General features: G+C 47.4%; 2 protein-coding genes across 6 annotated transcripts in view; both read right to left on the reverse strand.

Moving 5' to 3' along the window:
• Positions 1-5,317: 5,317 nt before the first annotated feature.
• On the reverse strand, positions 5,318-6,045 carry LOC108283302 (nucleoside diphosphate kinase B-like). Its single transcript, XM_037728195.1, has one exon. It carries the CDS (start codon positions 5,930-5,932, stop codon positions 5,474-5,476), a length of 459 nt encoding a protein of 152 aa, XP_037584123.1. The 5' UTR covers positions 5,933-6,045; the 3' UTR covers positions 5,318-5,473.
• A 4,330-nt stretch (positions 6,046-10,375) lies between these two features.
• Positions 10,376-26,731, reverse strand: part of OSBP2 (oxysterol binding protein 2) — a 209,277-nt gene continuing 192,921 nt past the window's right edge. For 2 of the 5 annotated variants that reach the window (XM_017499573.2, XM_037728198.1), the window contains 11 exons: positions 26,305-26,497; positions 25,580-25,697; positions 24,349-24,403; positions 23,967-24,113; positions 22,680-22,925; positions 20,898-21,018; positions 20,574-20,677; positions 20,407-20,502; positions 20,139-20,323; positions 12,107-12,339; positions 10,376-11,977 (listed from right to left, as the gene is read on the reverse strand). In XM_017499573.2, the coding sequence (XP_017355062.1) occupies positions 11,835-11,977; positions 12,107-12,339; positions 20,139-20,323; positions 20,407-20,502; positions 20,574-20,677; positions 20,898-21,018; positions 22,680-22,925; positions 23,967-24,113; positions 24,349-24,403; positions 25,580-25,697; positions 26,305-26,497 (1,641 nt within the window). In that variant the 3' untranslated portion in view covers positions 10,376-11,834. Of the gene's footprint in view, positions 11,981-12,106; positions 12,340-20,138; positions 20,324-20,406; positions 20,503-20,573; positions 20,678-20,897; positions 21,019-22,679; positions 22,926-23,966; positions 24,114-24,348; positions 24,404-25,579; positions 25,698-26,304; positions 26,498-26,731 lie in introns of all 5 variants that reach the window. The other 3 variants (XM_017499572.1, XM_037728197.1, XM_017499574.1) reach the window with 2 other exon arrangements.

The following is a 26,731-nucleotide window of genomic DNA, read 5'->3' on the forward strand; positions in this document are numbered from 1 at the left end:
AAAAAAAAAAAAAAAAAAAAAAGCTTTACTCCTTTTGAAATTATGTTTGGAAGTCCCCCTCCCTTACTCCCCAAACTTGCGAATGTCATACATGCTGGAGTCCATAACCATACACTCCTTAAGTCCTTGCAGGCACTCCAGTCTGTTCAGTCCCAGGTGCACTCACTCATCAGGGAAACTCAACCTACCCCAGTGAATTTCACTGACCAGCTGGTACACCCCTTCCAGCCAGGGGACGAAGTCCTGGTGGAGAGAGCCACTACCTCTGGCCTAACTCCTCGCTGGAAAGGACCCTACACTGTAATCCTGGTCACCCCCACGGCAATCAAGGTGGACGGACTGACTGCCTGGATTCACCACTCACACGTCAAGACTGACCGCCCAGATGCAGGATGTGAAGCGGTTCCATCCTCAATGGACCCTCTAAAGCTAAGACTATTGCGCCGTTCTCAGTCATCATCCTAATCTCCCTGATTCCTGCAACCACCCTCCGAAAGGGACCCTCCTTGGCACCCACCTACTATCGATGGGTCATCACCAAGGGCTCCACTGGAGCATATGTTAGTTCCTTAACCGGAAAGGGATCCACCCTAGCAACCTAACCCTGGAGTACACTCCGGAGACCCCCATTACCTTCTCCCTGGAACTCTGTGCCCTCCTGGGCCCCCACTTAAATTTCAGGACAAGTGGAGGTATAGCTGGGTGCAGCAGTTTAGGGGCAGAGCGACAACTCCAGACCATGGGGTTATATCTGTGCCCAGAATCCACCCCTCCAAAAAGATGGAACTGTGGAGACTTAAATGAATTCTTTTGCCCCCATTGGGGTTGTAAGACTATCTCCACTATAACAGGATATACTGCAAACAGAAACTTTTTCATTTCTTTCACCCGAGACCCTCCCCCAAACCCCTGGCTAACATTCCTGCTCACTGGATTAGCAGGACCCTTCGTGCTAATGGTCCTAGGGTTAACATTTGGACCATGCCTTTTAAACATGCTCCTCAAATTTATCCAGGAAGAAACAGATTCGGTCAAATTGATGGTTCTGAGATCCAAATACGGGCACTTGTGTCAAAAAGAGGAAACCTATTAAAGATTTAATACATGTTAAAAGAACAGGGGGAAATGTGATATTGTGCCAGAATCGCTAGCCTTTGCTTTAGTTATTTAGTAATAACTAAAATAAGCAGCCCAGGATAACTAAGATCTGTGTGTAAACAAATGCTTATCTTGACTTCTGTAAACCCGCTGAAGTAACAAACAGAATGACAAAAGTCCCCTGGCCCTTGGAATGTCTGGAGACCCCCGCCCTTGTCTCCACCCAGGAGGTGAATCACAGAATCCCCAAGCCCTTGGAATGTCCGAAACCTTTTCATCCCCATCCCCGCTCCTCACCCCCACACCCAAGGTGATTTTTCGGGGTATAAAAAGTCGTGGCACCCTCCTTTTGACGCCACAGGTTGGAGAGACGTGAGTCCTCTGTGGTCACCGGCATAATAAATGACCCTGCAATCTGGCATACTTTTGTCTTGGTGCTAACTTTCTACGCTCGGTCCAATACAACAGTATAATCTCAGCTCACTGCAACTTCTGCCTCCTGGGTTCAAGTGATTCTTCTGCCTCAGCCTCCTAAGTAGCTGGGATTACAGGCGCGTGCCACCATACCCAGCTAATTTTTTGTATTTTTGTATAGATAGGGTTTTGCCACATTGGCCAGGCTGGTCTCAAACTCCTGGCTTCAAGTGATCTGCCCATCTTGGCCTCCCAAAATGCTGGGATTATAAGCGTGAGCCACTTTGCCTGGCCTAGATCTTTAATCTACCTGGAATTGACTTTCATATGTGGTATGAGGTAGAGTTCCAGTTTTCCTCCTTCCCTTCTCCCTTCCTCTTCTCTCCTTCTTTCCATACGTATACCTGGTTACCTCACCCCTCTTTACTGAGTAGTCTTTTCATTCACTATTGATCTACAGTGCTACCTCTATTATATATCAAATGTTCATTTACGTATGAATATGTTTCTGAACTTTATATTTGTCTATTGTCTCTCTATGCCAACACTAATTTATTTATAGTTTTACATTGTTTTGATATCTAGTAGAGCCAGTCCTACTGGTTTTCTACTTCAATAGTGTCTTGACTATTGTTAGGTCTTAGCATTTTCATGTAAATTTTAGAATCATCAAGCTCTGTGAGGAAACCTTTAGGAGTTCCATTGGAATTGATTGCATCCGTCCTCAACTGAGAAGAATTGATACCTTTATAATTCTTCCTAACCATGAAGATGGTATAATTCTCAATTAATCTAGATCTTTCTTTCTTTCTTTTTTTTTTTTTTTTGAGTCGGAGTTTCGCTCTTGTTACCCAGGCTGGAGTGCAATGGCGCAATCTCGGCTCACCGCAACCTCCGCCTCCTGGGTTCATGCAATTCTCCTGCCTCAGCCTCCTGAGTAGCTGAGATTACAGGCATGTGCCACCATGCCCAGCTAATTTTTTGTATTTTTAGTAGAGACGATGTTTCACCATGTTGACCAGGATGGTCTTGATCTCTTCACCTCGTGAACCACCCACCTCGGCCTCCCAAAGTGCTGGGATTACAGGCTTGAGCCACCGCGCCTGGCTTTTTATTTTTCCTTCTAAATATCATGGATGCTTGTTGAATTTTAACCAAAGTGGTTTCTGCATATTAGGATAACTATGTAGTGTTCTCCTTTAATTTGTTAATGTGGTGAATTACATTGTTTAGTTTTTCTCAGCATAAACCTTGTATTTTTTGAATAATAATAATTTTTCCATATCATTAGATTTATTAATTTTATTTTGAATTGTACCATTACAAGTGACATGAGTTTGTAATTGTCCATTCTCATACTGTTTGTCAGGTTTTTATAAGCAGGTTATGTTAGCTTCAAGAAATGAGTTTGGGAGTATTCTCTTTTTCCCTCTACCCTTAGAAAGTTTCTGTAAGATTTGAATTATTCCTTGGTCATCTGTGTAGAGTTTTGTGTGTATATGTTAGGACTATTTTTGAGAATGAAGTCTCACTCTGTCACCAGGCTGGAGTGCAGTGGTACGATCTTGGCTCACTACAACCTGCGCCTCCTGGGTTCAAGCGATTCTCCTGCCTTAGCCTCCTGAGTAGCTGGGACTACAGGTGCCCACCACCACAAGCAGCTAATTTTTTTATTTTTAGTAGAGATGAGGTTTCACCATGTTGGCCAGGACAGTCTCTATCTTTCGATCTTGTGATATGCCTGCCTTGGCCTCCCAAAGTGCTGGGATTACAGGCGTAAGCCACTGCACCTGGCCAGTGAGGACTATTTTTAACTGATTTTTAAAAAGAAATGGTTATAAGTCTTTGTTATTTTTTATTTTTTTTGAGTCAGGATCTCACTCTTTTGCTCAGGCTAGGGTACAGTGGCATGATCCAGGCTCACTGCAACCTCCACCTCCTGGGCTCAAACCATTCTCCCACCTCAGCCTCCTGAGTGGCTGGGACCACAGACATGCACCGCTATGCCCAGCTTATTTTTTGTGTGTGCATGTTTTTTGTAGAGATGGGGTTTTGTCATGTTGCCCAGCCTGGTCTTGAACTCCTGGCCTCAAGCAATTGGCCCGACTTGGCCTCCCAGAGTGTTGGGATCACAGGCATGAGCCACTGAGCTCAGCCAAGTTATATTTTGGTAGGAACCAATCCATTTTATTTGTTTTCAAATTTATTGTCCATGTTGTTCATAATATTCCTTATTTTTTAGGCGTCTCCACAGGGCAAGTTCTAATAATATATCCTTCTTTTAAAATATCTCTAGTGTCTGTATTTATGACCCCTTTCTTTTTTTTTTGAGATGGAGTTTTGCCATTGTCGCCCAGGCTGTAGTGCAGTGGCACAATCTTGGTTCACTGCAACCTCTGTCTCCCACGTTCAAGTGATTTTCCTGCCTCAGCCTCCCAAGTAGCTGGGATTACAGACACCCGCCACCATGCCCGGCTAGTTTTTGTATTTTGAGTAGAGACAGGGTTTCACCATGTTGGCTAGGCTGGTCTCAAATTCCTGACCTCAGGTGATCCACACACCTTGGCCTCAAAGTGCTGGGATTACAGGCATGAACCACCACGCCTGGCCTATGTCCCCTTTCATTCCAAATAGTTTTTTTTGTTCATTCATCTCCCCACTCCTCTTCTCCCTTCTTCCCTTCTCTCTCTTCCTGATTAATATTGCCAAAAGTTTGACAGTTTTAGGTTTTCAAAGAGTCAACCTCAGCTTTCTTGGTTCTTTTTATATTTAATGAATATTTCATCTTTATTCTTGTCCTTTTCTTGACTTTATCCTAATGTTCATTTTCTTACTCAAATTGGGTGTTTAACTGAAATTTTTTTAGCCTTTTACATGAGCCTTATGTGCTCTAAATTTTCCTCAAGGTATTGCTTTACCTGTATTCTGTGCAATTTAACATACAATATTTTTATTTAACCATATTTTCTGATTTCTGTTGTTCATTGACCTATAAGTTATTTCCAAATGTATTTCTTAATGCTCTAACCTGTTTTTTTCTCCCAGTTTTATTTTTGTCATTGATTTTGAACTGTCTTTATTGAAGTCTGAGAATGTGGTCTATGTATCAGTCCTTTCAAATTTGCTGAGGCTTTATAACTAGACCAAATATGTGGCTAATATTCATAAAAGTTCCATGTGCATTTCAAAAATATGTGTTCTGCAGTCACATGTAATTCCCTGTTTGTGTCCATGATGTCGTTTGTTATACAGTGATTATCATAATTTTTAATCTGAGCTCTCATTACTGGGAGAAATGAGTTACAGTCTTCCATTATGATAGTGGATTTATCTTTCTCTTTGTGATTGTATCCATTTTACTTTATAAATTTTAAGATGTTATTAAGTGCATGAGTTTAAGAAATTTATGAATTTTACCTTTTATCACTACAAAGTGATTTTACAAATTCTAGTAGTTGACATCTAGTAATATTTTTTGCCCTAAAGTCTGTTTAGTTTATATATTTATGTTTTAGGTGTATTCTTGTAAATAGCATACAGCTGGATTTTATTCTTAGTCCATATTTTTTCCTCGAAGCATTTAGATTACTTAAATTTTATGTAATTCTTGATGTATTATTGATGTATTTGTATTCTCTGACTTGTAATTTTTATTCTGCGTTCTTTTTTCCTCTCCTCCCCTGCCTTCTTTAGATTTACTGAGCTTTCCCCCCTGCATTCAATGTATTTCTTCTACTGCTTGGATATTACTTAGTATTGCTATTTCTTCAATGATTACCCGATAAGTTTTACATAATCTTAAATCTTTTTTTTTTTTTTTTTCCAGTTTCCAAAGGCTTTACTGGCAAATATGCTCTACCAAAGAATGATCAATCCTGTTGCTTCTAAGTCAGTGGAATGAAGAGCTGTGTCCAGGGACACACCAAGCCCGGCTGAAGGAGACTGCTGCTGTGTCCACTTCTTATTCATAGACCCAGTCATGAGCACAAGACTTGCAGTCAACCAGTTCTTCAGGCTTAAACCATAGGCTGATTTCTTTTTCAGCACTTTTTACTGAGTCACTGCCATGAATGATGTTCCTGCCAACCTGAATGCAGAAGTCCCCACGAATGGTGCCTGGCTTAGAATCTGCTGGATTGGTCTCCCCAAGCATCACTCGACCTGTCTTCACCGCATTCAACCCCTCCCAGACCATGGCCACGACTGGCCCTGAGTTCATGTACTTCACCAACCCAGGGAAGAATGGGCGGTCTTTCAGGTCAATGTAATGCTGCTTCAGGTGTTCCTCAGAGGCCTGGAGGAACTTCATGGCCACGAGGCGGAACCCCTTCTGCTCGAAGCGCTTGATGATCTCGCCCACCAGGTCGCGCTGCACGCCGTCCGGCTTGATGGCGATGAAGGTGCGCTCGAGGTTGGCCATGGTCCGGGAAGCTGGCGGGGCCGGGCGGCGGCGCTGCGGGGCCGGGCGGCGGCGCTGCGGTGCCAGAGCAGAGAGCTGAGCGACCACCACGCCCGGAGCCGGCGGGGTAGGAGGGGCCCATAATCTTAAATCTTAACTCATCATAGTCTAACTCCATGTAACACTATATATATATATGTATTTTAAAAATTTGAATATACTGTTTAATATGTTAAATAAAAATTAGTTATACACACACATACATACACACACACAGAGGATCTCACTCTGTCATCCAGGCTGGAGCGCAGTGGCAAGATTATGTAGCTCACCACGGTCTCGAACTTCTGGGCTCAGGTTATTCTCCCTCCTCAGCCTCCCAAGTAGCTTACAGGTACATGCCACCATTCCTGGTTAATTATTTTATTTTTGTAGAGATGAGGTCTTCTATATTGTCCAGGCGGGTCTTAAATTCCTGGCCTCAAGTGATCATTCCACCTTGGCCTCCCAAATTGTTGGGATTATAGGCATAAACCACCACACGTGGCCTGTGGAAAAGATATTTTGACTGAGGAGAATACTAACATTTTCTCCTCTGTTTTGGAGATAACACTTCATTGTCTTCTGACTACTTTGGAGGCCAACTCTCAGTCTAATCTGTTTTCAGTCTAATTGGCCTTCCTTTGAAGATGAATTTTCAGGATCTGTTGCTCAGGCTAGAGTGCAATGGTGTGGTCATAGCTCATTGCAGCCTCAAATTCTTGGGCTCAAGCAATCCTCCAGCTCAGTCTCTTGGGTAGCTGGGACTACAGACACATGCCACTATGCCTAATTTATTTTTTATTTATTTTTAGAGATGGGGTCTCTTTTATTTTCCCACGATGGTCTCCAACTGCTGATCTCAAGCAATCCTTCTGCCTCAGCCTCCCAAAGTGCTGGTGTGACAGATATGAGCCACTGCACTCAGCCTAATTGATGCTCTTTGAAGGTAATTTAAAAAATCTGCTTTTAAGATTTCATTGTCTTAGTAATCTTGCAGTTTTACTGTATTGCATTTAGCTGTGGATTTCTTTTTATTTACCATAATTGGGATTTGTTGGGCTTAACTTTGTTTATTGGTATTTTTCATGATTTCTTGAAAAACTTTTAGCCATAACTCTTCAAAGTTTGCTTCTGTTCCATAAAAAGTATTTCCTCCTTCTGAAACAAATCAGACATATGTGGGATCTTTTTATCTTCCATGTTTTAACTTCCCTTTGATATTTTTCACCTCTTTGTATCTCTCTGTGTTATTTTCCAAATGTCTTCAGATCTCATTTCTGCTTCACTAATATTCTCTTCAGCTGTGTAATCTGTTGTAAACTATTCACTGAATTATTTTTAGTGATATTAAAACATTTTCTTGAAATGTTTTTAGTATTTTTGAAAATTTATTCTTACTTTCAAGCTGCCTTTCTGTTTCTAGAAATATATAAAACATGCTTTTTTTTTCTCTGTATCTGATAATTTCACTGTGTGGAAGAGTTTTATGTCTGATCCTGTTATCTGTTCTTTCTGGTTGCCCTTGCTCATGGGGGCTTGTTTCCTTGTGTGTATGGAGATTTTATACTGTGAGCTGCTCATTTTCCCTGCAATTTCATATATGAGGTTCCCTAAGGCCTAGAATGAAGGGGATATCTTCCAGAGGGGACTTGTTTGCCTCTCTCGGGTGATTGGGAACATTGCCACCTTGTGACCATGTTATGTTCTGTCAGAGGTTTCATTGGACCATTCAGGTACTGTGTATTTGGCCTGCAAAACTAACTGAGGGTTCACTCCTGATTACAAATTCTAAGGGGGATTTTGTTTTTCTCTGCTCAGGATGAACCTTTAAGACAAGTAATTTTTCTTGTATTTTATTTTGGATTCACCATTACATTGAAGGTATAGCCCTTGGGAGCCCCAAATCTCCTATTACATGCCCTACCTTTGGAGGCTCTTTTGAGGCAGTGAAAACTTACAGTTAAGCTCATTGGGCTTTGTAATTGCAATGTAAAATATTTCAGACCTTTTCTTACCTCTCCAGGCGTTCATACCCACTTACTTTTTGGCCTGAGTATTTCTCGTATTGTTTCCAGTTGATGGATGCATTTAACATTTAAAAAAATTTATCCAGTCTGTCTAGTTTTTCACAAAGGAGTATTTTCCAGGAACCTAGTCTACCATATTGCCAGGAGAAGTCCTTGCACTGGCTGATGTAATGAATGATTTACCACAGAAAGCTTTACAACATTGAGCCATTCTTGCATTTCTGCAGTAATCTGGGCTTGGGCTTACCAACTTGGGGTTCAGTCTTTTCTGTGTGGCTAGATTCTATTTGCTATTGTCTTGTTTGGATTTATGAAAATTCTTTTCTTCCATGAAACTGAACTATATATTCCTTTTATTTTCGCACTGTCTTTATCAGGTTTTGCTCCTGAAGTTTTGCATGCTGGCTAGCTTCGTAAAAACAGTAAGTTAAATAGCATTGGGTTTGTCTCTGGCCCTGTTCTCTGTGTTCCACTTTGAAATGTGTCTCTCCATTGGCCTCTTCTCCCAACTCCCTTCATGCTGAAGCCTGTCCCTGGAGATGAGGGAACCTCAAGCCTTCTCTTCCCCTCTTACAGAATCTGACTCCTACCCCACAGTCTGTCAGGAGCAGCGATTTGGACACTAGAGTTTGGAAGAAGCAGGAGTTTCCTGGGTCCCTGGGCTCAGCTCTTCCTCAGTTCCATCTCCCAGTCTCCTCACAGCTTGGTGCTGCAGCCATGGGCCCCCACTGCTCAGGTGTTGTCCCACTGAGCATTTGCTTTAGCTGGTCTTCCTGGCCTGGTGTTGATTCTTTAAACAGCTATTCATTGAGCACTTAGCATGTGCCAGGCAGTGGGATGCTACAATGTATAAGACCAGATTCCTCTTCTCATGAAGCTCACAATCCACTGGAGTAGGGAGGGCAGACCATCAACAAATACACTAACTAATGGTAGCCAGATGGTGATCAGAGTGCAGACCATCAACAAATACACTAACTAATGGTAGCCAGATGGTGATCAGAGTGCAGTGGAGAAAACCCAGTAGGCTTCCGGCTTGTTTTCTGCAGGTCAAGCCCACAAGGTCCCCTCATCATCCCCTGAGTTCTTGTTGGAGTGCAGTGGTATGATCTTGGCTCACTGCAACCTCTGCCTCCCAGGTTCAAGCAATTCTCTGCCTCAGCCTCTTGAGTAGCTGGGATTACAGGCTTCTCTGCCACCACACCTGGCTAATTTTTTTTTTTTTTTTTTGTATTTTTAGTAGAGACAAGGTTTCACCATTTTGTCCAGGTTGGTCTCGAACTCCTGACCTCGTGATCACCAGCCTTGGCCTCCCAAAGTGCTGGGATTACAGGCATGAGCCATGGCGCCTGGCTTTTTTTTTTTTTTTTAACAATTACTCTCCCATATAAATTTCACAATCAACTTGTCAAGCTTTTGAACTATATTGTTAGGATTTTGATAGGGATCAGGTTGATTCCGTAGGTTTGGGACTGACATAACTGAATGTGAACCTATCTGTGAAGACGGTATTTTCCTCTCAACTCAGGTCCTCTCTGTCGTATCCATACAGATCTTTTACAGGTTTTGTGTCTTTTTGTCAGATGTCGTATGTTGTAAATCTTTTTTTCTATTACATTTCCTACTCAGTGATGGCTGGTGTATGAGACAACTGGGTGTTGGTCAATCTTGTGTCCTGCCGGTCAGAGTGGTCTTTCTAGAACGTTGCCCTGATGTCACTTCCTGTTCAAGTTCTTCAGAGCCCTGTCTTTGCCTCAGTAGACTGGCCTTTGTCCCTTCCCTTGCCTTCTGGGTCAGGTGCATCCTGAGGGTCCCCCCCACCTCTATTCCAGTGAGACCTGCCCCTCCAGCTCCTCAGCTGGGATTCCCCCAGAGGCCACCTCCCTACATATGGGGAAGCCTGGCCAGGGAAGGAGCTATGCAGGGCCAGCCCCGGATCCCACAGCACTGCGGTGTGGAGGTAGATGGTGAGAGCACTGGCCCTGATGCCCCGGGGTGCCCTGCTCCACCCGTCCCTTGCCTGGAAGTATAGCCCAGGCTGCTGCTGTCAAGTGACACAGAATTCACCAGGGCTGGCCTTCCCCCTGGAGGACTTCCCCTAGACAGCTCCAGGAACTGAGACATGGGAGGGGGCTGCTGGTGGTCTCCATCTGGCTAAAACACTGCCCTTCCACAGGGCAGAGCTGGGTCCAGGCCAGCCCTGTGGCCACAGCATCAGGACAGCCTTTGGCAGTGCTGCAACCCTCTCCCCAGCCCTTTGGGCAGCCTTCCTGGGTCCCCACCTCCTCTCCTCCCTTGAACCTCTCTGCAGCTTCACCCCATGCCACCTTGTAGGCCCTGCCATTCTATGTCAGCCCCCTTCAGCCAGACACAGATAGACTGAGGGACAGGGCAGTGGAAAACTCCAAAGCCAAGGTTTTTATTACTGGTCAAAAGGTGCTTGCTCAAACAGCACTGGGGAGAGGTACATTCCACAGCTTTGCGAGAGCCCCAGTGGGGCCCTGCCCCACCCCACCCCACCTTTCCAGTGGGCATCATAAGGCAGTTCACCATTGGTGTTTTCACTTTTTTTTTTTTTTTTTTTTTAATATAAAAAACCAGTCCTGGAGTAGAAAGAAAAACCCTGTGATGAACTTTTAGGACTAAACTGAAATGGAAAGGACTGGAGTGTGGGGTTCTGAGGGGCTGGGTCAGTGCCATGGTGGTCCAGCCCCCCATGGCTGGCAGAAGCCGCTGGAAGGGGGCATGAGGAGCGGGAAGGGCACAGCTGACATGAGGGCCAAACTCAGACAGGTGTGCCCGTCTTCATCATTTTTCACTTTTACATACTGTAGAAATTTAAGCAAAATAGCTATTTTATATATATTTATATATCATATATATATATAAATTAGGCAAATAAAGAGTTCAGGGGGCACTGAGATGGGGCATCCCCAGGGACCTCCTAGGACAGAGGCGGGATGCCGGGTCTCTGGTGCCCGGGTCACCAGCCCAGGCTGAGCTGAGGTTCATTATTGCTGATTTGGGGCCTGGGTCTCGGGGTGGGGAGCACCTGCAGGCCCTGCCTTCCAGCCCTTCCTGGCCTCTTGGGGCTAGAGAGCCACCCAGGCTGGGTAGGGAGGCCAGGGGCTGCTGCCCTCAAATCCACATGGGGGATGCCCTCAGTACCCTCTCCTCCATCTGCGGGTGGGAGCTCCAGAAACTCCCTATGCTCTGCTGGGCTGGGGCAGCCCTCCTCTGTTTTGGGCTCTGTGGGGCCCTGTGGGGTGGAATGTGCGCAGCTCAGATACCATCAAGGACTTGATATGTTGAGCCACAAAATTCTCCCAACTCAAAGGGGTCTGGCTTCCTGATATCTTAAAAATAAGGGGCTCTTGCCAGGACACTTTTGTGGCAAGAAAGCACACTCGGAGAGCTGTCTGCTAAGTGCGGTACTAAAAATATTTACTAAACATCATGGCTGAAAGAAATGGAGATCGTTTTTCTAAAAAAGTCAAAGAGGCTCCCTAGGAGGGGCCAGTTCCTCCCTGGGTTGGGGGCTGGTGATTTGTGCAGCCCATGGCCCGGGCCAGCCGGCCTGAGTTGTGGTAACTGGGGCAGGGGTTCCAGTAGGGCCCAGGTCCATAAGGAAGGGGCACAGGTGACTGGGTGCACCTGGGGGCTGGAGAGAACCCGGGTCAGCCCTTCCTCCTTCCAAGGTGGGAGTCCCAAGAAAGTGTGGGGAAAAAAAAATAGGAAAGGAAATAGGAAGGGCTGGGAATGCTGGGAGAAGACCTTTCAGTACTAAAGTGAGTGCATTAAAGAACAGGCGGGCTGGGCTGTGCAGGCGCCTGTATTTGCTGCATGGGTGGCGCTTAGAAGATGTTGGGGCACATGTGCCAGTCTTGCTTCTCCTTGGCCTCCCAGTAGCCGCCCTTGTACACACAGGCCATCTCCCCGGTCAGTGGGTCCAGCCTCTTCTCAAACCACAGCGGCGTGTAGGTGTCCGCCTCCTTCTCTGCTGGTCAGGCATAGTAGGCTGGTGGGTGGGCTGGCGGCCTGCTCCCTGGGAATCCATCCCTGCGGGACACCCCCACTCCGGCACCCCTTTCCTCCTCTCCAGGGCTCCCTCCCCTCCCGGCCTCACCTTCCTCCGAGCTGCAGCTGCTCCCGGGCACGCAGGCCTCCAGCCGCCGGCGCCGGGACAGGCGCTGCTTCTCCTCCAGCCGCTGCTTCTCTGTGTTGGCTTCATCCCAGCGGCCCTTTTCCATCAGCCGCTGGTCAGGCCGCAGGCGGCTGTCAGTGGGTGCTACGCCCTCCTCGTGCTCGTTGAGGGTCAAGGCTAGCTCTGAGAAGTAGTACATGTTCTCTGCGTTCTCCCTGTGGCGGTGGCAGTGGGGTGAGCTGGACTGTACATGCCTGGTCGCCCTCCCCTGCCTCGCCCTCTAGCGCCCCACATCCAGGGCTCCCTTTGGCCCTGAGCCCACCCCAGTGAGCCCACCCAGTGGAACCCAGTGGCTGTAGACAGCTGCCTTCCGCTCCTTGCACCTCCCATACTCAGGCGTCCAACCTGTCGCTGTTTTGCTATGTGAGACTTCTCTGGGAATTGCCTAGCGTAGGAATTGCTTTTCTTCTTTTTTATTATGTGCTTTGTTTGTTTTTTGAGATGCTTGTTGCCTGGGCTGGAGTGCAATGGTGTGATCTCAGCTCACCATAACCTCTGCCTCCCAGGTTCAAGCGATTCTCTTGCCTCAGCTTCCCGAGTAGCTGGGATTACAGGCGCATGCCACCACGTTCAGCTAATTTTTCTATTTTCGGTAGAGACGGGGTTTTTCCATGTTGGCCAGGCTGGTTGCGAACTTGTGACCTCAGGTGGTCCACTGCCTTGGCCTCCCAAAATGCTGGGATTACAGGCATGAGTCACCGTGCCCTGCTGAGACCCTGTCTTAAAAAAAAAAAAAAAAGATGTTGTCTCACACTGTCACTCAGGCTGCAGTGCAATGGTGCGATCTTGGCTCACCACAACTTCTGCCTCCCAGGTTCAAGTGATTCTCCTGCTTCAGCCTGAGGCCAGTAGCTGGGATTATAGGCACCCACTACCACGCCCAAATGATTTTTGTATTTTCGGTAAAGACAGGGTTTCACCATGTTGGCCAGGCTGGTCTCGAACTGACCTCATGTGATCCACCCACCTTGGCCTCCCAAAGTGCTGAGATTACAGTGTAAATTGGTGCAACACTCTGGAAAACAGTTTGGCTTTAGCTCCTAAAGATGAACAATCCGCTGGACATGGTGGCTCACGCCTGTAATCCCAGCACTTTGGGAGGCCAAGGTGGGGGGACCACCTGAGGTCAATAATTCGACCCCAGCCTGGCCAACATGGTAAAACCATGTCTCTACTAAAAATACAAAACTTAGCCGAGATTTCACCACTTGCACTCCAGCCTGCGTGACAGAGTGAGATGCCATCTCAAAAAAAAAAAAAAAAGTTCTTTATGTGATCTTTTTAAAATTATTATTTTTAACTGTGATAAAATACTCTCTGTATTCTTTATAATAATCCTCTGTCAAACATAGGTATGTATTATGATTACCTTCTCCAAGTTTGTTTATGCATCGTCTTTTCACTTTTGTTAAATTGCCTTTTAGTGAGTAAAAGTTCTCAATGAACGAAAGTATTTTAATATGGTCAAATATATTAACGTTTGTGCCTTAATATTTCCTTAAGGTCTAAAAGATATTTATGCTTTTAAACTTATTAAGTCATTGTTTACAATAAGTCAAACTTAATATTATTGTAAGGCCATTATTTAGAGTTGATTTTCTTTATAATGTGATGGAGCAATTAAGTTCATCTTTTTCCATAGGGACAATCATTTTTACCCAGATCCATTTGGTGAGCCATTCCATCTTTCCCACAAGATCTGATATGCCACCTTTGTCATATTTCAGAGTTACATATATCCCTGTGTCTGTTTCTGGGCTCACTATTCCGTTAACTATAGTTTCAAAATAAAAATCCTGGTATCTAGTAGGGCAAGTCCTCTCTGGTCTTCAGAAATGTCTTGGCCCTTTATACCTCAATATAAATTTAAAAATTCTAATATCAAGTTCCATGAAAGTCCATATTGGGGTTTTGTTTGATTTACTGACTTTTTAGATCATGACATCTTTATAATACTTTGTATCTTTTGCCATTTATTTAGCTCTTCTTTGGTATCTCTTATTAAAGCTTTATAATGTTCTCTATAGAGGTCCTTGATATTATATGCTGTTAATTGGTGTCTTTTTTTTTTTTTTTTTTGAGATGGAGTTTTGCTCTTGTTGCCCAGGTTGGAGTGCAATGGCATGATCTTGGCTCACTGCAAGCTCTGCCTCCCGGGTTCAAGCGATTCTCCTGCCTCAGCCTCCCAAGTACCTAGGATTACAGGCATGCGCCACCATGCCTGGCTAATTTTGTATTTCAGTAGAGATAGGGTTTCTCCATGTTGGTCAGGCTGGTCTCGAACTCCTGACCTAGGTGATCCACCCACCTCAGTCTCCCAAAGTGCTGGGATTACAGGTGTGAGCCATTAGGCCTGGCCTTGGTGTCTTGTCTTAAATTACATTTTTCTAGTTGTTTGCTGTCAGTATATAGAAATGCAGTTGGCTTTTGTATATTAATCTTATATCTAGGCACCTAAAATGCTTTTTCTGAATCTATTGAAATCTGTGAATATGATTACTTTATGAATTTTCTAATATGAAATCATTCTGTATACCCAGGATAAATTCAATTTGAATATAGAATGCTATCTTTTTTATATACTGTTGGATTGGATTTTCTGATATCTTGTTTTGGATTTTTGCTTATATATTTATTAATATAAGTAAAATAGGGTAGAACTTTTATTTTCTTACTGCTAGTTTAGCCCAATTTGGTATGAGGGTTATCTTGGCTTCACAGTATAAGACAGGTAATTATTTCCTTTTTCTGTGATCTGGAACATTTTATATTAAATTGGAATAATGTTTCTGGAAAAATTGGGAGAATTCACCTGTAAAATTAACTGGGCCTTGTGTTTTCCTTATGGTAATTTCTAAACTATTGCCTCAGTTACTTTATTATAGGAGTAGTCATGTTTTTTATTTCTTCTGGAGTCAGTTCTCTTTTTTTTTTTTGTAGAGACAAGATCTTGCTGTTGCCCAGGCTGGTCTTGAACTCATGGGCTTAAAAGTGATCCAACTGCCTTGCCTCTTCAAAGTGCTGGAATTATAGGTATGAGCCACTGTGCCCAGCTAGAATTAGTTCTTGTTATAGTTTTCTAAGAATTTGTTCCTCTGATCTAAGTTTTAATCATGTCTTTATACTTCATATGTCACATTAAACCTTTTTCATTAATAATACTTATTTCTCTCTTGATCAGTCTTGCCAGTAGTTTCCTAATTTGACAGTTTTTTTGTGCCTCAAAGAATCACTTTTGGCTTTATCTTTTTACTTTATTGATTTCTGCTTTTATTATTATTATTATTGATATAAAGATGGGATCTTGCCACGTTACCCAGGCTCGTCTGAAATTCTTGAACCTCAAGCAATCTTCCCAACTCGGCCTTGCAAAATGGTAAGATGATATGGGTTGGCTATGTCCCCATCCAAATCTCATCTCAAATTATAATCTGAATTGTAATCCCCACATGTCAGGGGAGGGACAGGGTAGGAGGTGATTGGACCATGGGGGTGGGAGGTGATTGGAGCAGGGAGGTGGTCACTGTTCTTGTGATAGTGAGTTCTCATGAGATCTGATGGTTTTGTCGTGGCTGTTTCCCTTGCTCTCTTCCTGCTGCCTTTTGAAGAAGTTACTTGCTTCTCCTTTGCCTTACACCACGATTGAGTTTCCTGAGGCTTCTCCAATCATGCAGAACTGTGAGTTAATGAAACCTCTTTCCTTTATAAATTACCCAATCTCTGGTAGTACCTTTATAGCAGTGTGAAAATGGAATAATACTGGAGATTATAGTCATGAAGCACCACACCTGGCCAAAATTATTATTTTTTTGGGACAGGGTCTTGCTCTGTCTGGAGCAAGACAGGCTGGAGTGCATTGGTGTGTTGACAACTTGCTGCAGCCTTGACCTCCTGGGCTGAAGTGATCCTCCCATCTCAGTCCTCCTGAGTAGCCAGGACTACAGACAATGCACCATCATGCCTGGCTAATTGAGAAAAAGAAATGTTTTTTTTTGGTAGAGATGAGGTCTCTTTGAATTTCTATGTTGAACTTTCTAATATTAGAATTGAAACTCAGAAAGGAGAAAGCCTCAACATTATTTAAATGATTTAAGGCAACATATTTCTTTCAAAGCATTGCTTTTGTTGGATCCAGCCAGTTTAATTTTTTTTCCCCTGAGACGGAGTCTCACTCTGTCACCTAGCCTGGAGTATACTGTTGCGATCTCAGCTCACTACAACCTCTGCCTCCCAGGTTCAAGCGATTCTCCCACCTCAGCTTCCAAGTAGAATTATAGGCACTTGCCACTACTCCCAGCTAATTTTTGTATTTTTAGTAGAAACGGGGTTTCACCATGTTGGCCAGGGTAGTCTAGAACTCCTGACCTCAGGTGATCCAACCGCCTGTACATTTGTGAGGCTTTCATTAGGGTTTAGTACATGATCAATTTTTGCATACAATCCATGTATACTTGAGAAAAAGTATGTTCTCAGAGTGGCATCGTGAGTCTTTATAGCCTATATTGTTTCAGTCTCCATATACTTGCTGGATGGTTTTTCATTTTTGCCATTTGACATATCTGCAAGTGAGCAGGGTATATAGAAACCTCCCAGTCTCCTACTGTGGCGATGGATTTATCTATTTCTTCCTTAAGTATCAATATGTGTTTTGTATATTTTTGAGGCATTTTATTTATATGTATAATGTTTAAAACTATTATTTTTTTTGTTGAACTCAACCTTTTATTATATAGCAACTTTCCCCTTCTTAATAATGCTTTTGTCCTAAAATCTATCTTACCTGATATTAATATAGCTATTATAGCTTTTTCTTGTTAGTATTTTCATGATATATGTCTTTTGACTTTTGACTTTTGTATCCCTTTATGTTTTGGAATCTATTAGAAGGCTCAGGTATCTGGATTTTAACAAATCCAATCCGGCTGGGCCTAGTGGCTTGTGTCTGTAATCCCAGTCCTTTGAGAGGCTGAGGCTGGAGGATCACTTGAGGCCAGGAGTTTGAGATTGGACAGGGCAACATAGTGAGACCCTGTCCCTACAAAAAGTTTTTAAACATTAGCCAGGCATGGTGATGCATGCCTGTAGTCCTAGCTATTCAGGAGTGTGAGGTTGGAGAATCACTTGAATATGGGTGTTTGAGGCTGCAGTGAACTGTGATTGTGCCACTGGATACCAGCCTGGATAACAGGGAGACTCTGTCTCTTAAAAAAAAAAAATGCAGTTTGTCAGCAGTTTGCTTTTTAACTGATAAGCTTCATCTATTTATATTTATTATAATCATTGACACTTGGGCCTATTGCTATCATGCTAATTCACTGTTTTTGTCTGTTAACATAGAGAAAATTAAAAAGTAACACAATCTTATAAATGCTTCTTCCTTCTAATAAGAACTTAGCATTTCTTCACATCCCTGAGGTCCTTCCCCTTCTCCCCAAATTCCCTCATGCTAACATTATCTAAACTTTAAAATCTGCACTATGACGGGCATATTTTCTGCTTTTCTTTGATCCTAGTAATTGTTTTAAAAATACCTTTTAGGCTGGGTGTGGTGGCTCACACTTGTAATTCTAACACTTTGAAAGGACGAGGTGTGCCGATCACTTGAGGTCAGGAGTTCAAGACCAGCCTGGCCAACATGGTGAAAACCCGTCTCTACGTAAAATACAAAAATTAGCCTGGCGTGGTGGCGGTGCCTATAGTCCCAGCTACTCAGGAGGCTGAGGCAGGAGAATCGCTTGAACCTGGGAGGTGGAGTTTGCAGTGAGCTGTGATCATGCCACTGCACTCTAGCCTGAGCAACAGAGTGAGAGTCCATCTCATAACAAACAACAACAAAAACACTCTTTTACTTTATTCATCTATTGTAAAGTCCTTGCTTCCCATCCCCCCTTTAAAGTACTATGTCCAATACAGTTTTCATTTTTTTTTTCTCTCCAACGCTGGAGTGCAGTGGCACGATCTTGGCTCATTGTAACTTACAACCTGCTGGGTTCAAGTGATTCTCATGCTTCAGCCTCCTGAGTAACTGGGACTAATTTTTGTATATTTAGTAGGGACAGGGTTTCACCGTGTTGGCCAGTGTAGTCTCAAACTCCTGGCCTCCCAAAGTGCTGGGATTACAGGCATGAGCCACTACACCTGTCCCAATACTGTTTTCATTGTGGGTTTTTGTGAGGCAAAACTTCTGAGGCTGCATGCCTAGGGATATGGCCACATATGTGAATGATAGTTTGACCAGACAGAAAATTCTACTTTCTAATTTCATAATTTAGAAAATATTAATCCAGTGTTGGTTGTTGAAAAATCTGATGTCAGTCTGACTTTTTATCCTCGATTGAAATCTTCTGCTTCTCTCTGGAAGCTATTAGAATTTTTCCCTGGTCTTCATTTTGACTATAGAGTGATCTAGATGAACATTTTTCTTTATTTCTTGTCTTTAGCACCTTACAGGCCCTTTCAGTACAGGGTCTTTCATCCCTTTGCTTTTACTCTGGGACATTTATCTTCATTATTTTTCAGTCTTCATTTTTTTTTCTTTACCTTCTGAGATTCCAGCTAAACAGATTATTTTAGCGGTTACCCTAGGAAAGGCAGTTACCGTACTTCATACAGTCAGAAGCGAATGCGCGTCTTGATCCTCCTCCTCCAGGGCAGCATGGGGACCTGTGAGCAATTTCCCTCCCGTCGTTCCTTTTCTGACTTATGTGACTGTGCAGCCGCATTCGAAAATATTATACCCCACATTATGTGCGTCTTTCAGCTCATGGAAGATATCACTTGACTGTCTCTTCAAGCTCTCATTGCTGTTGATAAGGAGACAGCTCCTTGGAAAGTGATGTCTTTTAAAAATCTGGCTGCTTAATAGTTTCTCCCTGATTTAGTTTCACTGCATAGATTTAGGTGCAGAAATTTCTCCGTTATTTTATCTTTAGGTATAGACCCTCTTTCTTTCCTTTTGGGACTCTCGCTAGAAGTATGCCAAACCTGCTCTTTCAGTCTTGCTGAGCACACTTACAGAAATGCAGATTCCATTGCGGGAGGTCTGATGGAGACTCGGCATTGGAACTTGCTCAGAAGGGAGGCCAGGGAGCCTGCTGCAGGGACCTCATTCTGTCTTCTCCCTGTAGCTTCTTGCCTTTCCTGGGTTTTATCTTTTTTTTTTTTTTTTTGAGATGGCATCTCACTCTCTCCCAGGCTGGAGTGCAGTGGCACGATCTTGGCTCACTGCAACCTCCACCTCCCGGGTTCAAGCAATTCTGCCTCACCTTCCTAAGTAGCTAGGATTCTGCAACCTCCACCTCCCGGGTTCAAGTAATTCTCCTGCCTCAGCTTCCTAAATAGCTAGGATTACAGGCATGTACCACCAACCGGTTAATAAGACAGGGTTTCACCATGTTGGCCAAGCTAGTCTTGAACTCCTGACCTCAGGTGATCCACCAGTCTCAGCCTCCCAAAGTGCTGGGATTAATGCCCACCTGGTTTTGTCTTTTTAAATGCAGTTCTATCACTTCTTCTGACCTGTGTTCAGGTGATAAAGTCTAGCTATAAACAATTCCATAGGGTTCTCAATTTCAGTTATTTTATTTTTCCTTTGTTGAATTTCTATTTGTTCTCTTTGGAATTTCCTGTGCCACGTTTTATAGCTTGCTGTTCCCTGTGGTTATTTTCAAGAATGTTTTGTATTTCTTGCAGGGAGGAACAGGGAGGGGCTGTGTCCTACCGCCTCATTTAAAGTCTGTGCGTAGTGTTTGCTACCATCTGATAGTTTCACATGTGTTTACTGTTGGTTGTCTGCCTTCACACCGGGATGTCAGCTGCATAATACTCTTCTGTGCCCATGTGTGGACTGAACCCTCCTGACCTCCTGTGCCTGTCAGTTGCTTTCTGTCCACTGCCCTCCTCCTCTCTCCTTTGACCCCTGTCCTGGGGCGGGGCCCCTGCCAGTGCTACTCACGGCAGCGGGTACTTCTTCCACAGCAGCTTGGCTGACAGGGTCTGGTACACTGTCTTCTGCTTCCCGTCGGAGCTGGGGCTGCTGGGGCTGCTATGCACGACCTTGGAGCACTCCATTTGTTCATCCCACGAGCCGGACAGCACATAGTGGGCCTTGCCCTGGCTGTCACTTACCACTCCTGTCACCTGTGGACATTGGCAGGACCAGTGTGGGTGTACGCTCTGCTCTGGGCCCCCTGGGATGCTCAGAGGTGGCCGGCCCTGCTTACCTTCCGGGCTGGCTCTTTGGAGAAGTAGCTGTAGGGCAGGAACTTCAGCTGGCACCGGTCATTGGTCTTATGGTTCACAATCTCTATGTCCCCTGACTGGCGAAGGAGGGCCGTCATCAGTGGCCAGCCCCCAGCCTGTGCACCCCCTCCCCAAGGGCGCCCCTGACCTGGTCGATCCAGAGCTTGCCCACGATGATGTTGTGGACCGTTGAGGTGCTCTTCCTCCACACGTAGTGATTCCCACTGGCCTGGAATTCTAAGTGGATGGCACCTGGAGGCAGGGGACAGGTGAGAGGTCATGCCCCCCCATGCAGAGCTCTGGCCAGCCTGCCTTTAGACCCAGTGTCTTGAGAACCAGGCTCGGGGGTAGGGGAGGCGGGCCTATAGGGCGTTCTTCCCTGGAAGCCCCCAGCTGGCTTTTGCGTCTGCAGAATCCTCCCTCTTAAGCAGAATGTCTTTCTGTCCCAGGAAGGCACAGGGCCCCAGCTCACCTAGCGGCATGATGGAGATGTATTTTCCCCGGAACTTGCTGGAGATGGTGATCTCCTGCCAGAGGCTCCAGCCATGCTTGGAGAACACGTAGTGCGCAGCTGAGGGGGGGTGGTGGCTCACCTGAGACCAGACCCACAGGATGTGAGCATCTGCCAGACACGAGCCCAGCCTCACCTCCCGTGGCCAGGGAGGGACAGCCTGCCCTGTTACAGCAGGCACAGCTGGTTTTGGGGTGGCCATGGCCCAGGCTTTCCTCCCCTGAGCCTACTCACTCCCTAGGACAGAAGCTGTAGTGTAGCCCTGCCTCTGGACAGGCCCAACCTGGGCTCCCGCTGCCCCCAGTGCGCCTGGCCTAATTTGCTGTCTCCGCAAGAGGTGCCCACTTGCTTCCTATGTCCCAGGAGTGCAGGCCCAGCTGCCAACCACCCCGGGAGATGGGTGAGCTGGCCCTGAGCTCAGCTGTTAGCCTCCCCACGGGCCGTGGAAAGCTCTGCCTCCTCGCCTTCCCCTCAGCACCCTTCCTTTCCAGCTGCTTATGCCACATGCTTTGCAGCCTCTCTGGCCCTCCTCACGCTCTTCCTCTAACCCTGAGCAAGCCTGCCTGCTCTTCCTTCAAATCGCACCCAGCACCTGCCCCCTCCACTCCTACCTCCAGCTCACCAGGACTCCCTGTGGGCCACTCCCCCCACCGCAGCAGAGGGCTCCTCTCACAGGTCAGGAGGCAGCCACCACCCCAGTGCACTGCCCTCCAGCTGCGTCCTCTCCACCTCTGCTCCTTTCCTCCCCTCACTGTCCCTGCATCAGCAAAGCTGCTCTCTGACCACCCCCTTTGTAAAAGAGCTGGAAGCAGCCACAATATCTGCCCTGCTCTCCCAGCCCGGCGAGAACTGGAACCGTGTCTGTTCACTTCCCCACTGAACCCTCCATGCCTGAGTAGCACCTGGCAATGTCTGCTGAGGGGAGAAATACATTTGCTTCAGGGCTCAGGCCAAGGACCTGGGTCCACCCTGACTGTTCCCCCCACCCCCATATCCAAAGCATCGACAAACTGGCTGGCTCATCCTTCAAAAGCTGCCTGTGTTCTGGCTTCCCCCTTCTCCAGGTCTGGGCACCCCACCCTGTGTGGGTCACTGCAGCCACCTCCTAACAAGGCCTCACAGTGGCCAACGCCTCTTCAACTAGCACCCAGGATCTGTGAATGACCAGCGTCCCAGGAGCCAGGGCAGCACCAGCACCAACAGAATCGCCTCGTTTCCAACCAGGACGCCCAGGCTCAGCATGGGGCTGCCACTGCTGAGCCTCCTGGCTGCTGGGCCTGGGTCTTGACGAGTCTCTGTCGGGCAGGGGTGGTGGGGACAGGCTGCTGTCACTGGCCAGGACAGAGTCCATCCCACTAAGCACAGCCTAGGCTCCTCCTGCCTGCTGCCTTCAGCTTGGTGGTGACCCCACGCTCCTCCCCAGCAGCGCCCACAGACGTCCCTCCACCTCTGCTCCACAGCAGCCTGGCCTGGAGCTTGCTGTCCCCTTCCCTGCACACCAGTCCTGACCCTGTCCTTACCAGGCTGTCCTCTCATGCCCCTCGCTGTTTCCAGGAGGCCGTGTGCCTGTGCCTGGCCCTGCCATGGGAGGCCCTGCTCCCCAGCTGGCCCTCAGTTTGATGACCCCCTGAGTATGGGCAGTTGGGGTCAGAGGCTACATCCCATTTGTCACCCTGGGCCTGGCAGGAACAGCCTGGCCAGAGTGTGGGCAGGCGCCACCCAGTGCCAGCCGGGCCTGCTCACCTGCTCACAGAGGGAGCGCAGGCCCATGTCGTCGAGGCGATCCAGCTCAAAAGTCTCCCCCAGCATGGGGTTGAAGGGCTTGGCGATGCGGTGTACCGTGGTGGAGTAGGAGGACACGGAGAAGGCGGCTACCAGGCACATCTGCTCCACTGAGCTGGTGCAGTGCACCGCCTTGTCCAGCAGGTGGTGGTACTCCAGGTCCTCTGTCAGCCGCTGGAGCATGGACAAGGGCTCGTTGAAGTTCACCTGTGGGTGGGTGGATGGTCAGGCTGGGCACCAGCCCTGGCTTGGCACAGCAGCCTTGCTTTTCTCGGATGTTCAGGGAAACACTGCAGCCCCCATGCCATCGCCCTCCTGGCCCCTCCTGCCTGTTTTCTCCACAGCCCTCCCCACCTTCTGGCCTGCTGCATCCAACACACTCTTATCATGTTCGCTGTTGCTCCCCCGGCTTGGATGGACATCCACCCACCAAGGCTAGGGGTTCTGCCTGGCCCACTGCTGCATCTTCAGTGAGTGAATGAGCACCAGTCTGTGGGTGGAGGAAGTGGGTCTTCCCCATGTTCTGAGCTGTGATGGGGCCTGGCTCAGGATGGGTTAGGCCCAGGGCCCCTGTCTCGGTGTCACATAGGGCAGGGTCAGTCTCTCCACCATGATGCCTTCGGGTACGAGTCTCAGCTTCCCCGTGTTATCTTGCTCCATCCTCCCGGACACTGAAGGGGCTGCTGTGATTCTCCCCCACTCCGCAGATATGGACACAGAGGCTGGAGATGTGAAGGCACTCGTTCTGGGTCACACAGCGGAACCCTCTGGCGTGGTGGAGATACCACCGTATCCGGCCAGCCTGAGGATCCAAGCCCTGCCCTCAGCTCACTGTGTGCCCACACTGAGCCTGCATTTCCTGGGGATGGCACCAGGGATGACTGCCAGCTGAAGGACGGACCACCCCTCCACACACAGCACCATCCTGCCACTCCCCATCTACAGATCAGGACAGCTGGGACACAGGAAGGCCCCGTGAGATCCAGAGGTACTCTGGGGCTCCCCACATTGCTGATCCATGCAGAGCTTCTCCTTGGCTTCTTCCGTCAGAGCCCAAAGATGCCTGTACTTTCGAAGATTGGGCAATGCCAATGTAGACAATTAGATAATTAGTTACATGCTCCTCAGATGCCATTAAGAAAATGACATTCCAAGGCTGTGTGTACTTCACACGGGCCATTACTTCTCATCCATGCACAGGAAAGCAGCCCAGAGGACCCGCCAGGGTTGCCCTGCCTGAGCCCCTACCGGCATGGGGATCCTGGAGAGCTCCCGGCCGATGCAGTTCTTCATGATGCTCCAGAGGTTAAGGCTGTAGTTGGGCTTGTTGGGGATGCGAACTCGCCTCTTGACTTTGGATGAACCCTTGGGCACGAGTGAGGCACCATCTAGTACCTGCCACAGGAGGGGGGCTACCCCATCAGTGGAGGCCAGAGCACCCCCTTGGCTTCCAGGTCTCTCTGCCCTCCCCACTGAGGAGGGGCACCATGCCGGCCACCGGCACAGTGCTGGTGGAAGGGCAGGATGGTGCTCCTGGACTGGGGCATGGGAGGTAGATCAGGGACCTGAAGGCAGCCAGAGTGCTGGGCCAGCCTGCTGCCCTTACAGTGCTCCCCGTCACGTCACTTACATTGTCTGTCGAGCTCCAGTCCACAGAACTTGTTCCACTGCTACCTTCAGCTTTTCTGCAGGAAACACAAAGTGGGAAGCAAGTTAGTTATTGATGAATCTCGAGGCTTCCTTGGGACCTGGCCCGTCCTCTATCCAGGCAACATTGTTTTCATTGCTCGTAAATGTCCTGGTCACTTCCGTGTGTTCTGTGTGTGTAGACAGGCACTGTATAACAATATTTCAATGGCGGATAGTGTATATGACCGTGGTCCCATGGGAGTATCACACTATGGGCCGGGCGCGGTGGCTCAAGCCTGTAATCCCAGCACTTTGGGAGGCCGAGGCGGGTGGATCACAAGGTCAAGAGATCGAGACCATCCTGGTCAACATGGTGAAACCCCGTCTCTACTAAAAATACAAAAAATTAGCTGGGCATGGTGGTGCGTGCCTGTAATCCCAGCTACTCAGGAGGCTGAGGCAGGAGAATTGTCTGAACCCAGGAGGCGGAGGTTGCGGTGAGCCGAGATCGCGCCATTGCACTCCAGCCTGGGTAACATGAGTGAAACTCCGTCTCAAAAAAAAAAAAAAAAAAAGAGAGTATCACACTATGTTTTAAATATACCTTTTCTATGTTTACATACAGAAATCCTTACCATGTGTCACAACTGCCTACAATATTCTGTGCACTCACATGTTGTACAGGTTTGTAGCCCAGGAGCAACAGGCTGTGCCGTATAGCCCTGGTGTGTGGCAGGCTCTACCAGCTAGGTTGGTGTAAGTGTACTCTGAGGCTCACGCAGCAATGAAATCTCATCTGGAGCAAGGCAGATAAATAGATAATTGATTTTTGGAGACAGGATCTCTCTGTTGCCCAGGCTGGAGTGCGGTGGTGTGATCACAGCTCACTGCCGCCTCAACCTCCTGGGCTCAAGCGACCCTCCCACCTCAGCCTCCCAAGTAGCTGGGACTACAAGAATGCACCCCCATGCCTGGCTAATTTTTGTATTTTTTGTAGAGACAGGATTTTGCCACGTTGCCCAGGCTGGTCTCGAATTCTTGTGTTCAAGCAATCCTCTTACCTTGGGCTCCCAAAGTGCTGGGAGCCACTGGGCCTGGCCAAAGCAAGATTTAAAGGAAAGAAAACCCCAAGTAGCTAAGTAGATAGCTGGCGAAAAGACCAGATGCCGCCTAAGTCCAGGGCAGGAAAGGCTGACCCTGGGGGAAGCTCTGCCCAGCTGCAGCCACCTCACCTGTCTTCCTTGGCCTCGGTGATCACGGTGATGAAGGATGTGGAATCTTCCATGGCATCAAAGTACTCGGTATCTTCATCTTCCTCACTGTCCTCTCCTTTGGGAGTCAAGAGGCTTCCTAGAGACACAGGCAGAGCCTTAGTTTCTAACTTCACAAAAGGCTCATCTTGCCTCCCTAAGTCCAGAGCGAAGGGTTCCCTCCATCCCCGTCTGGCCCTGCCCCCCTCCCTGCTTCAGTCACCTGGGCAGCCCTGATCCGCTGGTTTGCGGCCACTCTTGCTCCCTCTGCTAGAATCCTGTGCTTTCCTTTCAACCCATTCACCACACAGAGGGCTCTTTCTGGAAGCCTCCCCTGATCTCTCAACTTGTGGGTCCATCTTTCTGTGGCCCAGCTTCCCTTTCTGATGGACCCCTTTCAGGGGTCCCCATGACTTCCAACCCAAGGCTAGGAGGGTGGCCACCTGGCACCAGGACACCCCTGTTACAGGGGACAGCTGGGCCCATTAAACTTAACTCTTGAGAATGGGAACCTAGGTGCAGGGAAACTGTTGCCAGTGGGTAATGGGCACGGGACATACAAAGCCACGAAGAGGCAGTCCAGAGTTGGCCAAGCCCAGCCCACATGTGGGCACGGCCAGGGTACGTGTGTGGGGGAGCAGAAGTTGTGTATGCAGAGTCAGCTGGCAGAGGGTCATGCGACATCCCTGACCCAGCCGCCCACTCACCTTCGCTGAAGCTCTTGGAGGGGTTGGCCGGCCGGCCGGGGGCGCCGCGGAAGGCCCGCTCGAGGCTGTTATGCTGCTTGGCCAGCTGCTCAATGGTTTCCTCCAAGTGCACGCGCTGCTCCTGCTCATACTGCAGTGCTCGCTGCCATTTCCGGCTGTGTATCTCTGCTAGTTCCAGGAAGTCCCTGCAGGCCTGGGGAGGGAGGAGTGGCGGTGTGAGACCCTAGCCCCTGGCAGGGGTCCATCTATCAGAGGCATATGAGCCAGAGCAACTCCATCTTGAATAGGAGCTGAGTAACATGAGGCTGAAAGCTAGTGGGCTGCATTCCCAGACGGCTAAGGCATTTTAAGTGACAGGATGAGCTAGGAGATCAGCACAAACTACAGGTCATAAAGACTTGCTGATAAAACAGCTTGCAGTGGCCGG

Source organism: Cebus imitator, unplaced genomic scaffold, assembly GCF_001604975.1.
Source record: "Cebus imitator isolate Cc_AM_T3 unplaced genomic scaffold, Cebus_imitator-1.0 Scaffold258, whole genome shotgun sequence".
NCBI lineage: Eukaryota > Metazoa > Chordata > Mammalia > Primates > Cebidae > Cebus > Cebus imitator.